The following is a 14,147-nucleotide window of genomic DNA, read 5'->3' as shown; positions in this document are numbered from 1 at the left end:
CTACAGCTCTGATCATTCTGCCTTCTTCTTTTCCTTTGTTCCTCATACATAAAGTGGCCTGTCCTTACATCCCTATGGGGGGGCATTCTGCACCCCCGTCCTCTATGCATTCTCTCCGAGGTCAAAAGGGCATGGACTTTGTGTGTTGCCCCCCCCCCCCCCCCCCTTCCCCTCCCACTGTTGTTTAAAAAAAGCCTAAAGGAAAAAAAAATGCTATTCATACTGTGTACCTTTCTCAACTCTAAAAAACAACGTATGGATGATGTTAGCGTGAATTAAAATTCACAACACGCCGTCAGTGCATCATCATCATCAGGTGATGTTCAAAAGTTCTGTGCGTAAAATCAAAGCAACTGTCTTCATCTCTTTTTACTCCAATGTCTCTTGTCTTGCAAAGCATCCTCCTATTGTTCTCCTCAATGCTGTGCTCATTGCTGCCTGATGGGCAGAGGTTGGAAAGTTGCTTTAAAGTCCATTCTATTTTTACTGTGGCCAAAGGGGAGAAAAACAAAAACAAGTCATAAAACCCTTATAGCCTGCAATTAGCACATCAGAAATCACATTAAGGGCAGGAACACCAGGGTGACACGAGAAGGACCAGAGCTGGATGACATCAGAGGGAGACAGCGACGAACAAAAACAGAGTGAGGATCTCTTCATCACTGACACACCGTCATCACACACAGTAATCCCCCTTTTTTTTTTTGCAATGAGGAATTTGAGTTTTGAGCCACCAAATCCAGATTACAGTGTAAAAAAACCTCTTCTTAAAATATTCTTCCACAATACTGCCAATCTTAAGGATGAATAATTTATCATATTTTTATTTAAATGGCACAAAAATGGCCTCATAACTCAGCAGCATGTGTAACTTTGATTCACAGGGAATCTCAGACTGAAGCACTTCAGACTGACAGATTTTAAACTCCTTTATATCACATGATGTGGATGACTGAGAGTCTTCACAGACAACAACACTCACAGTTTGTTTTTTCCTTTTTGACTTTTCTACCATGCTGATTCCTGCTCTGAAGATCACAAACACAGATTCTAACTATCTCAGAAACTCCACTGCACAGTACAGAAATGTGGTGTTTTCAGGTCCCTGTACCTGCATTGGATTCACTCATTAAACCATTCAGTGACCCCAGTGGTGCTTCCGAATGTGATGACTAGCGTACCCCAAAAAAAACCTGCTGACAAAATGTCAATGACAGCCCAAGAAAGGGCCACCGGATCCCACCAGTTTAGAGGTAAAGTATAGGAAGTGACCCATCAGCAATCAAGCCTCTCTCAATGCTATTTATCTTTCATCTTCTTGATAGGAAACATATAATGGATGCGTCATTGGAAGGACTGTGGCCTGTCTTTAAAGGATCCCCCACGTCTCCGAGCAGCAGGGCTCGTGCCTCCGAAAAAGGTCACGGAGAAGTTAAAGCTTTGATATGGAAGAGGATGAAGGAGGGCGCTCTTACCGAGTTCACTGGTGTTGTCTCCGCTCTGAGATACGTGTCCCCCGCTGGATGGTCCCGGGGTGCCCACGGAGGGTGTGGAATGGGCGTCATCCATGTCTCTCCAGGAGGCTGGGTTCTGAGAGGTCAGGGAGAGGTCCGCACACCAGGGGACAGGAGATAAGGAAACAGGGCAGAAGAGGAGAGAAGAGGGGGAAAAAGATCCAGTCAGGTCCATTATTCTGTTTCCTAAAAAGACAGCTGCGTGGCAAGAGAAGCACCAACACTCTGTCTGAGGCTGAAAAAGTACCTGCAGAATGACTGAGAGTTTAGAGAGTGAGGCTGCAGGATGTGGACCCTTCTGTGTCCTGGATGTTTCTGTGACCAGTGCTGGGGAGGAACCCTGTATTTATGGAGCCGCCTGCCCCGGCCACTCAGACAGACATAAGCCCAAACCAAAACAGCAGATCTGCCTCTTCAGCCTCTCTGCGTCAGCTGTTTGCCGGATGGCGATCAGATGAAGAGCTCAGCAGATGACAACAAGAAGCGCGGGGACAATGGCGCAGTGTGAATGAGGCCTTTCAACGATGGATCCTTCTTTTCACAATCATTACAACTCCTCAGTACGCACAGCTACTCAAAGAGGCGCCATGTGTTTTCCTGTTTATCAAGCTAATGAAGGACTTATTTCCAACAGCCCATCTGTTAAAACCCAATTAACAAGAACAGGGCCGAGCGTACAGGCAGGGCCAGCTTCACATACAATGTATGAAGAGGCTGAACCAAACACATGTATCTCATACAGAAGCGCTCTGCTTTATAACATTACCCATGACATTACATTCCTACACAAAAGAAAAGCAGCTCGACCGTCTGATGCAAACTTTGATTAAAACCCTCTGAGAGCTGGGGGCTGATTCTGAAATATATAAAGCTCTAACCCACACTGAAACATCACGACTATGGTGACAAGCAGGGAGAACTCAATCAAGTCTCTGTGACTAAGATAATAATGAGGAAAAATTTAGTTTTTTTACTACATTCCCATAAAAACATGCTATAGAAATGTAGATATTGGCATTTCCAGTGTTTCACTTTTATATGCACTTCAACAGCTTGCAGGTCTTCAGAAAAAAAAAACTCACAGATTTGTTGTCATGTGACTGCTGGTCCCAACTCAATAAGAGATGGCTTTCTAAATGCAATGAGGAGTGCAGAATTTTTTGTTTTTTACAGAATCTTGTCTGTGTACATGGTTTATTTTTGACAAGTTTTTAAAATAAAATCTATCATTCTTAACTTAAAAAAAATGCTGTTTTTTCAGGTACCACTGGCTGCAAACACCAATCTGTTTTAATTACCTTAAAAAAAAGATCTATGAACTTTTTTTTTCTGGCTGTCACAACCTCTGAGGCCCACAGAGATCAGTGCCGACACAGCAACACACAGACACCATGTGCAGATTGCACTACAGTCAGTGATTAATATGCAGATTATCAGCCAAAGGACAGCAGCACATTATGCATCAACTGGTGGCCTCACACACACACACACACACACTGATGCACAAGGTATTAATACTTGAAAGGTCCACAGTGTGATCATTAAAGGAAGGAAAAACTCCAGCATCCATGCAGCACAGAGACATGTGAATCAATGACTGACTGGAGAATTGTTTTATAATATTTCAATCAGCTGTTTTCTGCAACATGTCAATAAACCCCTCTAACCCTGCACTGCTGTGTCCACACTGCATCACTTCAACATGTGAATTTGCTTCTCTGTAAATGAACGCAGGTGCCAAAAATAGGAAGAGGCTGTGTAAAGCGCACAGCAGGGGGGCGCGCACTGACAAAGACTCCCGCCAGTCCAGCTATAATAATCCCATTGCCTGAGTAGCACCGGGCTGAAAGGCTCTGAAGCCCAACGGCAAACACAACACAGACGACTGCAACATCATTGTATCTGACTGCTCTCCCTGTTTAAATACATACACAAATAACGGAAATAGCAAATACCTCATGTCCTCTTTGGAGCAGCAGCTGCGTGCCTTTCTCCAAAAATGCACCAGATTTTTAAAACACTAAAGGAATTCAACTGAATCAAGCCTGTTTATAGAGGAACGGGAGGCACCGAGGATAACATGTCTGCATTATATTTTATATTTTCAACAAACTGCTGTTTCCCCTCTGTTCTTCCTTCTGAGGGAACCCTAACCAGGTAAAAGCGCGAATCAACAAGAAAATCAACTAATATTATTTCTATTAGCAGCTTTTTATGTCACGGTTCTAATAAATGAATTAATACAGGGAGTTCCCTCGCGTCACATAAAGAAGAAGAAGAAGAAGAAGAAGAAGAGAAATCTGGGACTCTTTGACTCACATGATCTGCGAGGTTGGTGGAAGATCCTGAGAGGTCGTCAAAGTCCGACTTGCAGACGTCTCGCTCCTCTATCACCAGGTCGATGGGCATTTTGCCTTTCAGGCAGCTGATGTACCGGTGACAGAAGTTATCACAGAGCTCATGCACCTGCGGAGACGAAATCACTGTTAGATTTTCTGAGTGAAATATATATATAAAAAAACATCCTTTTATTGCGCGAGTGTTTGTACCTTCTCTAATTCCAGGAGATGGAAGCGTAGGACCTGGATGGCTTGAATCATCTAAAAAAACAGGAAAAAAAATACACCTAAATCAGAATGACAGAGGCATAATAATAATAATAATAATAATAATAATAATAATAATGGAATTCCCTGTAACGCATGAGGCTTTTACGCACGTTTACGCACAGAAAAGCAGCTGAGGATCAAAGAGTGAGTGCTCACCAGGTTATCCAGCTCCGGGTTGGAAGAAAATAAAGGTTTTTCTGCTCGAATCTGAGGGGAGAAAAGAAATAATATGCACGTATTTTTATAATTTTATAAAGAAAAAAACGTATAGATCATCATTGTGTCCAGCCTGGTGCTCTATAGATGAAGTTCATTTTCCTCTCTCGCCATCTAAAATGGCTCCGCGCTTACCTGTTTTGCAAACACTGCAATATCCTCATTGAAGGAGTCGGAGGAGCAGACGTCACCTCCCGCCACCCCGGGCTCTCTGGGCGTGCAGGTCGCCAGCTCGCACTTCTCGAACACCAGAGCCAGCAGAGGGAATAAAGGGTGGCTGCAACACAGGCGAGAACAGACCCGGTTCATTCTGCATTCACTGTCAGGCCCTGGACATGAACTGCTGCCATCAAAGCATTTCACACCGAGCGTGGTGTGTTTCACTGAGGAGTGGGCCTTTGTAATCTCTGACAAGTGCTTAATAATCCGTCCTTAATTTATCTAAACAAACGCTCTGCGTGGGATTATTTATGGCGAATCTAAAACAACCTGTTCGCAGATTTGAGTCAATTTTTGCAGCTGAGGTTTAATGTGCTTCTTTATTTTTGTTTGAAGCACAGAAAAAATCAGATTAGATATTAAAAATGGACATAAATTCAAATAATGTGGTTAACCAGATTATAGTGTCATAAGAAGTTAGTTGAAAGGGTGGAAATTTAACTGAAATTGTATTAATTATGGGGGAAAAAAACAAATTTTTATTTATTACTTTTTTATATATAGGCCCAATTTGGACACGATTATTATTGTTATTATCATCATTATTATTATCATGTTGGATCCGCACCCGTAGATCTGGTCCTTGTCTCTCTTCAGGGCGTCGTTGACGGCGCTGCCCATGCTGCTGGGCATGATGTTGTGCGGGGCGTGGGCTCCGTAGTGCTGCGCCGGGTGAGGCGGAGGCCCGTGGTTCAGGTGGTGGACCTGAGGAAGTGGCCGGGGGGCGTGCGGGTCTCCGTACATGGAGGTGGGGACTCCGACTCCGTCCATCGCGCCTCCGTAATGAGCCAGCTCATCGTACTGAAGGTGAGAGTGACAGTGGAGCATGAAGACAACAACTTGGAGCAAGATTAGTTTAGCTGGTGAAGAATGACACGAAAGTCAGAATCACAGTAAAATTATTCAGACTGAAGCGACTCATTTCTAAATTAAAGGTATTTAACTGTTGTAAAATAATCTTCATCCCATCAATTTTGCTTTATTTTAATTTTTCGGATTAACTTTCTTAATAATCTAGATTATAACGTACCCTTTGCGCCATCTCCGTGCGCAGTTTCCAGGCGTGTATGAGGAAAAGTCTTCTGATAAAATTGTCAAATTAAAAAAAAAAAAGTTTAAATCCAAGTGGGAATTATAATCCGGTCCCGTTCAGTGGCATGGGGCCAGTCAATAATAATCGAAAGAGTTTTGATCAGATCAAAAGCAGCTTCTATCCGCTCGTTACCAAGAGCTGCAAAAATGCGCACTGACGACAGGTCCCCCCTCCCTGTGATTCTTCAGGGATTATTGGCTAATCTGTCAGATCTGAGTGTTTGATGTAGGTCCGAACAAGTGTGGTGGTCCCTTTTCGCGTGGATGTGCCTGCGGTCCGTGGATCCCTCTTTTCCATTTAGTGTGTCCTCATGTCCACGTCTGTGCGCGCCGACACGCTCACTGTCCGCATGTTGGCTGAGGAGCCGCTTATAGGTCCGCGGTGTGATCTGCGTGACACGCTGATGACGGAGCGCGGCTGCAATAGCCGCGGCTTTCTAACAAGTGTACGTGCCGACTTCCGGTCAGTGCTTTCAAAATAAAAGTCTAAACTGGCAGCAGGGGGCGTAAAGTGGACAGAAACAACCTTACAGCGCTCAGTGCAGCGGAAACACATGAAAACAAACAAAACACGAGTGAATGAGAAAGGCTACATCAGTCTGCTACGGTGGCCCTGAAGGTAAAATACACAACATCTCACAAAACACAACCGCATTTCAGATTACAGAAACAACTCCTGTCAGATGTTTTAACTGCATGTGTCTTCTTCTTCTTCTTGTAATGTGTGGTGCTCTCTCCTCTCTGACCTATAATATATTGATCCATATTGATTAACATGCATCTTGTAACCTCTCAAACACGCACAGCAATGTTTGCCATGAACTAAAAAACTTTACAGTGTTCTATTCTTTTATTTTTCAGAACAGCGCCTCCCTGCTTCCGGTGCTTCAGTGAGTGTGCGGAGCTTGATTGTGCTGGATCCACCTTGTGAATAATAAGGAGGGAAGCAGCCTGTGACGCGCCACCGGCTCTCAGCTGCCTGCGCATTGGATGGAGATGCTGGTGACTTGTGAAAAAATATATAAAGGTAAAAAAGTGACAAATATCACCATAAACAGAACTATAAGCAACACTTGTGTCTATACAGCTATGATACTTCATCAGTCATCATTTGAACTGATAAGATTATGAAGCAGCATTAATGTCAGAGGCCGGAGGTGAAGAGTCACAGGGTCACTTTAGTGAGAAGAGAAACACAACTTAGTCCAAAGAATTAAATGATTCAAATCTCTGTTTATGTAAATTAAAGACAGATTACTTCACATAATTCATATTATAGCGTTGAACCGTTTAAATTCAATATTCTGAACTGGAATTTCTTCAACATTTTATCTTATTAGGTGACCATTATTACACTGCAATTTAAAATATTTAAGTTATGTTATAAAGATCTGTTTAAAAAAAGTTGTCTTATTTTGCAATCTGCACTAATTTCCCTCCTTAGTTAAAGTAACAAATGCTGTGAGATTATTTAATCCAGAATCCAATGCTACTGATAAATCCTGAAAGAAAGAAAGAAAGAAAGAAAGAAAGAAAGAAAGAAAGAAGAAAGAAAGAAAGAAAGAAAGAAAGAAAGAAAGAAAGAAAGAAAAATGTAATTACTGGGATTACATAATCCCATGAGCAGAATAATAATCTACATTTTTAGCTTTCACCATCTGATAAATGAAACAAAAACTGCAGTTCCTCTTGTGGCCACTTGAGGCTGACTCCAAAAGTGAGTCTGTTGTCCATCTTTGTTTAGCTACAGTCCATTCAAACATGAGCCAGACTTAAAGTTTAGTTCAGCTTAAAGTGGGATTAATGAAGAATTTGTCCCTTTAGGACAACAACAACAGACAAAGAGCAGAAGACTGTTATGATAGTGTCATTAAAACTGGACCTGCCTCAGGTTGAGTGTTCTCTAAAAGTTTATTTTTGTCACACTTGTTGGACTAAAGTACAGAAAAATACCAAAGTTTATTAAATATGACTTTAAATTCATTCAAATGTTTTTTAATTGAATTTTTTGTCGTTATTCATAGAATTTGTTTAAAAGTGGAACATTTCAACACGTTAGCCTATTTTTTTTAAATCAGAAATATCTCACACACTTTCCTTTGATATGCTCTATCTGTGAATTATTAAAGGCATATATTTGAATTATAAATACACTAACTATAAGGAAACATGCAAAACATGCACCATGCCCCGGGCTACATCTCTCCTCATCGCATATCATTTCCATGTAGTGTCTCTCACTTTTCTCCTCTCTCTCTCTGCTTTCTCCTCCTTTGTGTTTACCTCACCCCTCCCTCTCTCTCCCCTCCTCTCGCTCCACACACCCTCCCTCCCTCCCTCCCACCACCCCGGCCAGCCAATGTGATCTGAATGGAGGCTGATTCAGGGTGTCAGGCCCTGTCTTAAATGTAATAAATTACCATGGAGCCGGGGAGCGGTGCATCCCTCCCGACACATCACCAGAGAAGGAGCTTGTGCACCACCATCCTTGACCTCCTCTTCTAGCCCCCACCACCACCACCACCACCACATCCACCACCACCACCACCACATCCCTAACACACACACACACACTCCTTGCCCTCCAATTCCCCATCCACACCGCCTTCCTCTCCATCCTCAGCCAGCCCTGGTCTGGCTGGCTCTGTCACCCGTCATCCAGTGCCCCAGTGAGAATCATTAGCATTGTCAGAACTGGCTGGGAAAGGAGGCCAACAGAGACCTTGGCAGAGGTGGGGGTGTGTGTGTGTCCAGGAAAGAAAAAGAGTGTGTGGCAGCATGAAAGTATGCAGAGATGTGTATTTGCATGCAGGTACTGCTCTGAGTCTTTGTGAGTGTGTGTGTGTTAGGTTATGTATGCAGGTGGAGGAAGGCTCTGTGAGGGTGGCTGATCAATGGTAAAGAGTCTGCATGTGGCAGGATTCAGTGTTCGGCTGAGCAGAGCTGCTGTGTGAGCTGGGCTGTGCTGATGAAATGTGCAGAAATGATGAATGGGTAAAATCTCCAAAGCACATGTACGGTCAGTGAAGTCAACATTACACAGACAGCCATCACACCGCTGTAAGCTGCAGCTGACCGTGAGTGTGTGTGTGTGTTTTATAATAATTCTATCAATTACACAGTCATTGTATTCACCAAATAATGTGGAAACACGGAAAACAACATTACTGTACGACATTAGAGTGGATGTCACACAAATTATATTCAGTCTACAGCTCAGCAGTTCCCATGTTGCTACTTGGAGTCTGTGTATATGTGATTTATGGCCAGTGTCAGTGTTCAAATAGTGTGTGTGTGAGGATGGCAGCGAGTCGCACATCCAGACTCGGTGCTCTCTAACATGTTGTGTACTAAATGTGGAAGAAACTACTGTGTGTGTAGTTCATATAAGGCCAAGCAGTTTTTAAGGTTTCATAGGCCTCTATGAAGTTGAATGAATGTTAATTAGTATTGTCTAAGTGTTGTATGGACGGTGATGTGATTTAAACGATGAGACATTGTGCCTCAGTGATGTCAGCTTTCCTTTAGGGAGCCAAACGGCTCCTTAGGCCCCGTTCACACTGGGGAAAAAAATGTGGCTTAAGCAGGATTTGGCCGCATCCAGATCAATCCAGATGTGTTTTTTTCCGAGTGTGAACACCTCCAATCCGGCTGAATCCAGTTTGATTTCAAGCCGGCTAGATCCACCCTCGAGAGGTGGATCTAGCAGGATTGGCTCAAATGTGGCTCAGGTGTGAATGCAATAATAATAACGCTAATAATGTGGCTAGCGAATCCGGCTAGCCACATTATTAGCCATATTACGAGGCGCCACCTAGTGGTTTGGAGAACAGCAAACACGCTGGATGAAGCCGGATTGAGTGCGGACACAACTGTGTGCTAGCCAGATTTGAAAATAGGTCTGAACGCATCCAGCTTAAAGGCTGTCTGGGCTCAATCCTACTCTAGCTGGAATGACTTTCTCCAGTGTGAACGGGGCCTTATTTACTGTAGGAGCATCCAAACTCACAGTTTGTTACAGTGCAACAAACAACAGTCAGGCTAAGCTGGCTCATTCATCACTAGCAACACCTTACCAGCTGATGTTGGACCTATGATGCACTCTTCTGTAGTACGTCCAACCATATGGATGTTAGCCAGCAGTCAACGATGCATACATAAATACCACCAGCAGAGGTTATCCAGCTTACAAAGCTCATTTTATGTCCTTAGCTGCAAAATGACACTTAAGAAACTTTAGCAGCTCAGCACTGGCTGAACCTTCGGTAGTCTTCATCATTTACACAAAGCATAAGTCAACGCTTGCTGATTATAAATCCCACAGCTAATGCAGGCCGTCCACCATCATTAATCTGTCTGGTAATCATCTGCATGTTGTTAGTCATTAGTCCACATACTCTGCATGTATGCATGCTACTGCTAAATCATGTGAACGTCATAATACATCAAATGTCACGGTCACCTGGCTGTGAGGCTGTAAAGGTGTGTGTGTGTGACAGAACAGAGCCTCATGTCAGAACTGCAGCCAAGTTCAATGACATGAGACAACAACAGAAACTAGCAGCATCTAATGGGAGGTGCTAACAAATGAATGTTGCAGGTCAGAGGTGGATGGATGCTTCAAAGGCCCAAAGAAAGACACAAAAATACACACACATAAAGTTATTTGTGCCATTGTTCGCCCTGCATTAAGAGTTTCATTACTGTTTTTCACAAAAACGATAAAAAACTAAAACATTTGTTGATGCATGAACCCTTTTTTTGTAACTTATTTTGTATAATTGTCGGCTTGTGCCCACTTAAAGCTTGTGTTACTATCATATCCGTCATGAATCTCTGCTAAATGTCAAAACAAGTTAAAACCGTGAAGCCCGACATGTGAACGTGCTTGTAATAAAGTGTGATTCTTAACAGCCATCGTCCCGCACACTAACATTAAACACAGAGACAGGGAACAGAAAGAACAAACTGCCTGCACATTATAAGCCATAAATCCATCAGTGAGGATCTGTGATCATTTAGCCCGTGAAGGAAGTCAGAGGAGGTGCAGAGGTTGTTATTATTATTTGGAGCTGTGATTATTTGCTCTTGCACCTATGGGTCAGCGCTCACTGTGTGGCTGCTGAGACAACAGACAGGACTCACAATGAGCCTGCGTCTGTGTCCTCCTCTAATGATTAGCCTGTCATAGCTGAGCAGTGCACCAAACTGGCAGACCGGACCAGAGCGCCCCCCCCCCCTCCTCAAGTCCTCATTCAGTGTGTATCTGTACGTGTGTATTCAAGCCTGAGAATGTGTGTCCAGACTTGTGTGTGTGTGTGTGTGTGTGTTCTTCCCCCGGTCTGGGCGTCAGTATTAATGAGCCCAGATTTCATTTCCGATGAGCGATTATTTGACTGTTCATTTGGCTAAGATTTATTATGAGGCCCTATATCTGTAGCCTGCAGCACTGCTCTAGTCTTTAATAATGGGAAATGAACACATTAATCACCCTGTAGCAGTCAGCCACAGAAAGCAGCGAGGCACCATCCAATCTGCATCACTGGACGAGAGAGAATATCACCTCATATTCATTCAAAAGCCATATCTGCTACATGGTGGTAGGAAAAATTACCTGTCTAATTGAATATGATTTAACATCCTAAAAATTGAGAGCCCCCCTCTCTCTCACACACACCTCATTTGACTCTGATCTGCAGTGTATCAGCAAACACCGTCACCAACACAGACCCGCAGGGTTTATAACTCACAGTGCGCCACCAAACAGCGGCTATAACCTCACATGACTCTGGGCCACGGCTCAGAGATGCTGGAGCTGCACGTCCTCTGTGAGTAAACTGATGGATAACAGGACAAGTGCGGCAGGACGGTCTCACCCCGGCTGCGTCGCACACAGACGAGTGGTCAACGTCACATAGGGCCACACACACACACACACACAAACACACACATGGCGTCAGATTTTAATTTGAATACAAGCCCACTACAGTCCCTGCAGGATTATATCGTAGGAAGAAAAAGAGCTGTTGCCATGGTAACCGAGACCCAAACAAATGGGTTTTTCCTAAAACCCTAACCAGGTATTTTTATGCTGATGCCAAACCAAATGGATTTAAAGTGATTTAAAACTGCAGGAAAAAGTTAAGCACATGTGAGTAGCTGTGTGCTAGGAAATAATGCACAGTGGCGTCCTTTAATAATTCCTGTTACCTCAGGTCTCTTAATAAATACAGACTGGAGTCCTATTGATGTAAATCATAATTACACACTATGTATCCAACAGTGAGCGCAGGTTTTACTGGCTGTATGTGACGTATAGATGATTTATTTTTCATCTTTATCCATAAATCATGTTCAGATTATGCAGCTGTGCAAGTGTAATTTAATATGTAAAATATTATAATACCTTAATATGAGTGACACTAGTTTACAGTATCACAGAGTTAATGGGAGCCGCCTTTAAGCAGTGTGTGTGTAATTATCATTAAGTAACACTGAGATATGTTTGTATGAGGCACCCTGCAGGATAAAGCACCACAGTATGTTTTTAAAAATGCTTCCATTGCATCTGTTCCCCTGAACGTAGAAATCTCATGAAGTAAAGACTTTATGTATAATTCAGGCTCGTTCCTTCACTGAACGGTTTCACGTTTGTGTTTAAAACATCGGAAAAAAAAACCCAATGAAGAAAAATCAGCTGTTATTGCTGCATGCCTGCGAGAGCTGCGATCCACATGGAGAGGCATTCATCTTCTCTGTGCCCTCATATTAGTCCCTGATATTACTCAGATTTTTCTTCCGGTCCAGTTCTTATGATATAAATTACAAATAAATAAATAAAAAAAACAACAGGGAAACACTGAATCCATGTCTTTCTCTGTAGTTTTTGGGCCTCTGTACTGTCACTAAAGATCTGGCTGGCCATTAACCATTCAAAGCACTGGAGGGAGTGAGTGAGTGTGTGTGTGTGTTTTCATTCCCTTGGGCATTGTGGATACAAGCCAGCTAGCTCATTATGTCTCCTTCAGAGGATTTTAATTGTTAATTCTGAACAAAGGCTCAGTAACCACAGTGTGTGTGTGTGTGTGTGTACACATATATACACTGTATACATACTGAATATATATGCACAGTGGTCACTGAGGCAAAGTGAAGTTAAAAAAAATATAAAATAAAAGGAAAAACACTGCTGAGAGATTAAATTATGACAAAAACTCCAAACAACAAAACTACAAAATAACTGAAACCAACAAAGATTTCCCAATTAATTATAAAAAAAAGAGTCCCGGCACACAGACAAATATTGTCTGTGTGTATTATCTGATCATTAATATTCATAAAAGGGGGAAGATTCTGTGGAATCTGTGATCAGTGCTGAATTACACAGAAAAAAAATATTTTTTTAAAAAAAAGGAAAAAATAGGATTATTGGGGTTAAGTTATATGATTATTTTTTTACACTTTATATATTATAAACAGTATATAAATACTGAGAGATTATTGATTATTGTTATACTAAAAAGGAGAAATGATTTAACAGCCATGTATTTTGCAAACTTAATGGAAGTAATGTAAAAAGTATGTAAAGAATTCTTCTCTACATTATGTTCTGTAAAAAAAAATATAAAAACCAATACTGATTTATTTCCCAGAATGCCACACCATCAACCATATATGTGCCCTTCACACACACAGTGATGTGTTTTAAGATGTTTTAACTGAAGCTCTCCAACACCTTGTCCACACAGTGTTATTACACGTAGTTACAGAATTCTTACCGACACAGCACTTCATTTACACACACTCTGATGACATCACAGTGAAACGTATAAATGCCACAGACAGATCAGTCACTGTGGGAGAATAATTGATTTGAAACTGGTCAATCAAGCCGTTAAAGAAGAAGCAGTAAATGTCACCGGCTCAAAGAAACATACTTAAAAGCTCATAATCGTTTTGCAGCCTCTGGCCAGGAGCCGGGCATAAATTCAGTGCTATCACACTCTGATATGCATCTTTAATGGGGTTATATCAGACACCTCCTGCTGGTTCGGCTGGTCACCAACACTTCCTGATAACACAGCTAAACATCGCCATCTAGTGGCTGTGTAACAGTAATGCTGATTATCAATGGGAGTGTGGGTTTGTCCCGTCTGTTCCACCACTTGGCTTTCTATTGCAAAGCTAGATTGAGCTGTCAATAAACTGATAACATTGTAATTCTTAAACAAAACAATTAAAGCCTTCTTGTGTAAAAAAAATTGTTGTAAAATTAACATTCAGCAGTGTTATTATGAAAAAACATTGTTGTTTACATGAGCTCAGTGTCTCCAGTCAATGCTGATCCCAGTGGGAACAGTCCTGATGTGTGTGTGTGTGCAGCAGACCCACAAGCTCCTGCTCCTGCCTCACTGCTTGTGGTAGTGACACATGGCCTAATTAGGTAAATAGGAAGCGCAGTGTCACTGTCCTGTCGCATTTCACTGTCTGACCAAGC

At 42.3% G+C, this 14,147-nt stretch overlaps 1 protein-coding gene across 1 annotated transcript in view; it reads right to left on the bottom strand.

The window, feature by feature from the left end:
• meis2b (Meis homeobox 2b) overlaps positions 1-5,600 on the bottom strand; it is a 16,838-nt gene extending 11,238 nt beyond the window's left edge. The window contains exons 1-7 of the mRNA XM_028397670.1: positions 5,589-5,600; positions 5,127-5,359; positions 4,475-4,616; positions 4,280-4,330; positions 4,064-4,114; positions 3,834-3,980; positions 1,476-1,590 (exon numbers count right to left, since the gene is read on the bottom strand). Of these exons, the coding sequence (XP_028253471.1) occupies positions 1,476-1,590; positions 3,834-3,980; positions 4,064-4,114; positions 4,280-4,330; positions 4,475-4,616; positions 5,127-5,359; positions 5,589-5,600 (751 nt within the window). The remainder of the gene's footprint in view (positions 1-1,475; positions 1,591-3,833; positions 3,981-4,063; positions 4,115-4,279; positions 4,331-4,474; positions 4,617-5,126; positions 5,360-5,588) is intronic.
• Positions 5,601-14,147: the final 8,547 nt, after the last annotated feature.

The sequence above is a fragment of the Parambassis ranga genome, chromosome 24, assembly GCF_900634625.1.
Source record: "Parambassis ranga chromosome 24, fParRan2.1, whole genome shotgun sequence".
NCBI classification, from domain to species: Eukaryota; Metazoa; Chordata; class Actinopteri; family Ambassidae; genus Parambassis; species Parambassis ranga.
Note: the sequence above shows the minus strand (reverse complement) of the source record. Positions and strands in the feature narration are given on the sequence as shown.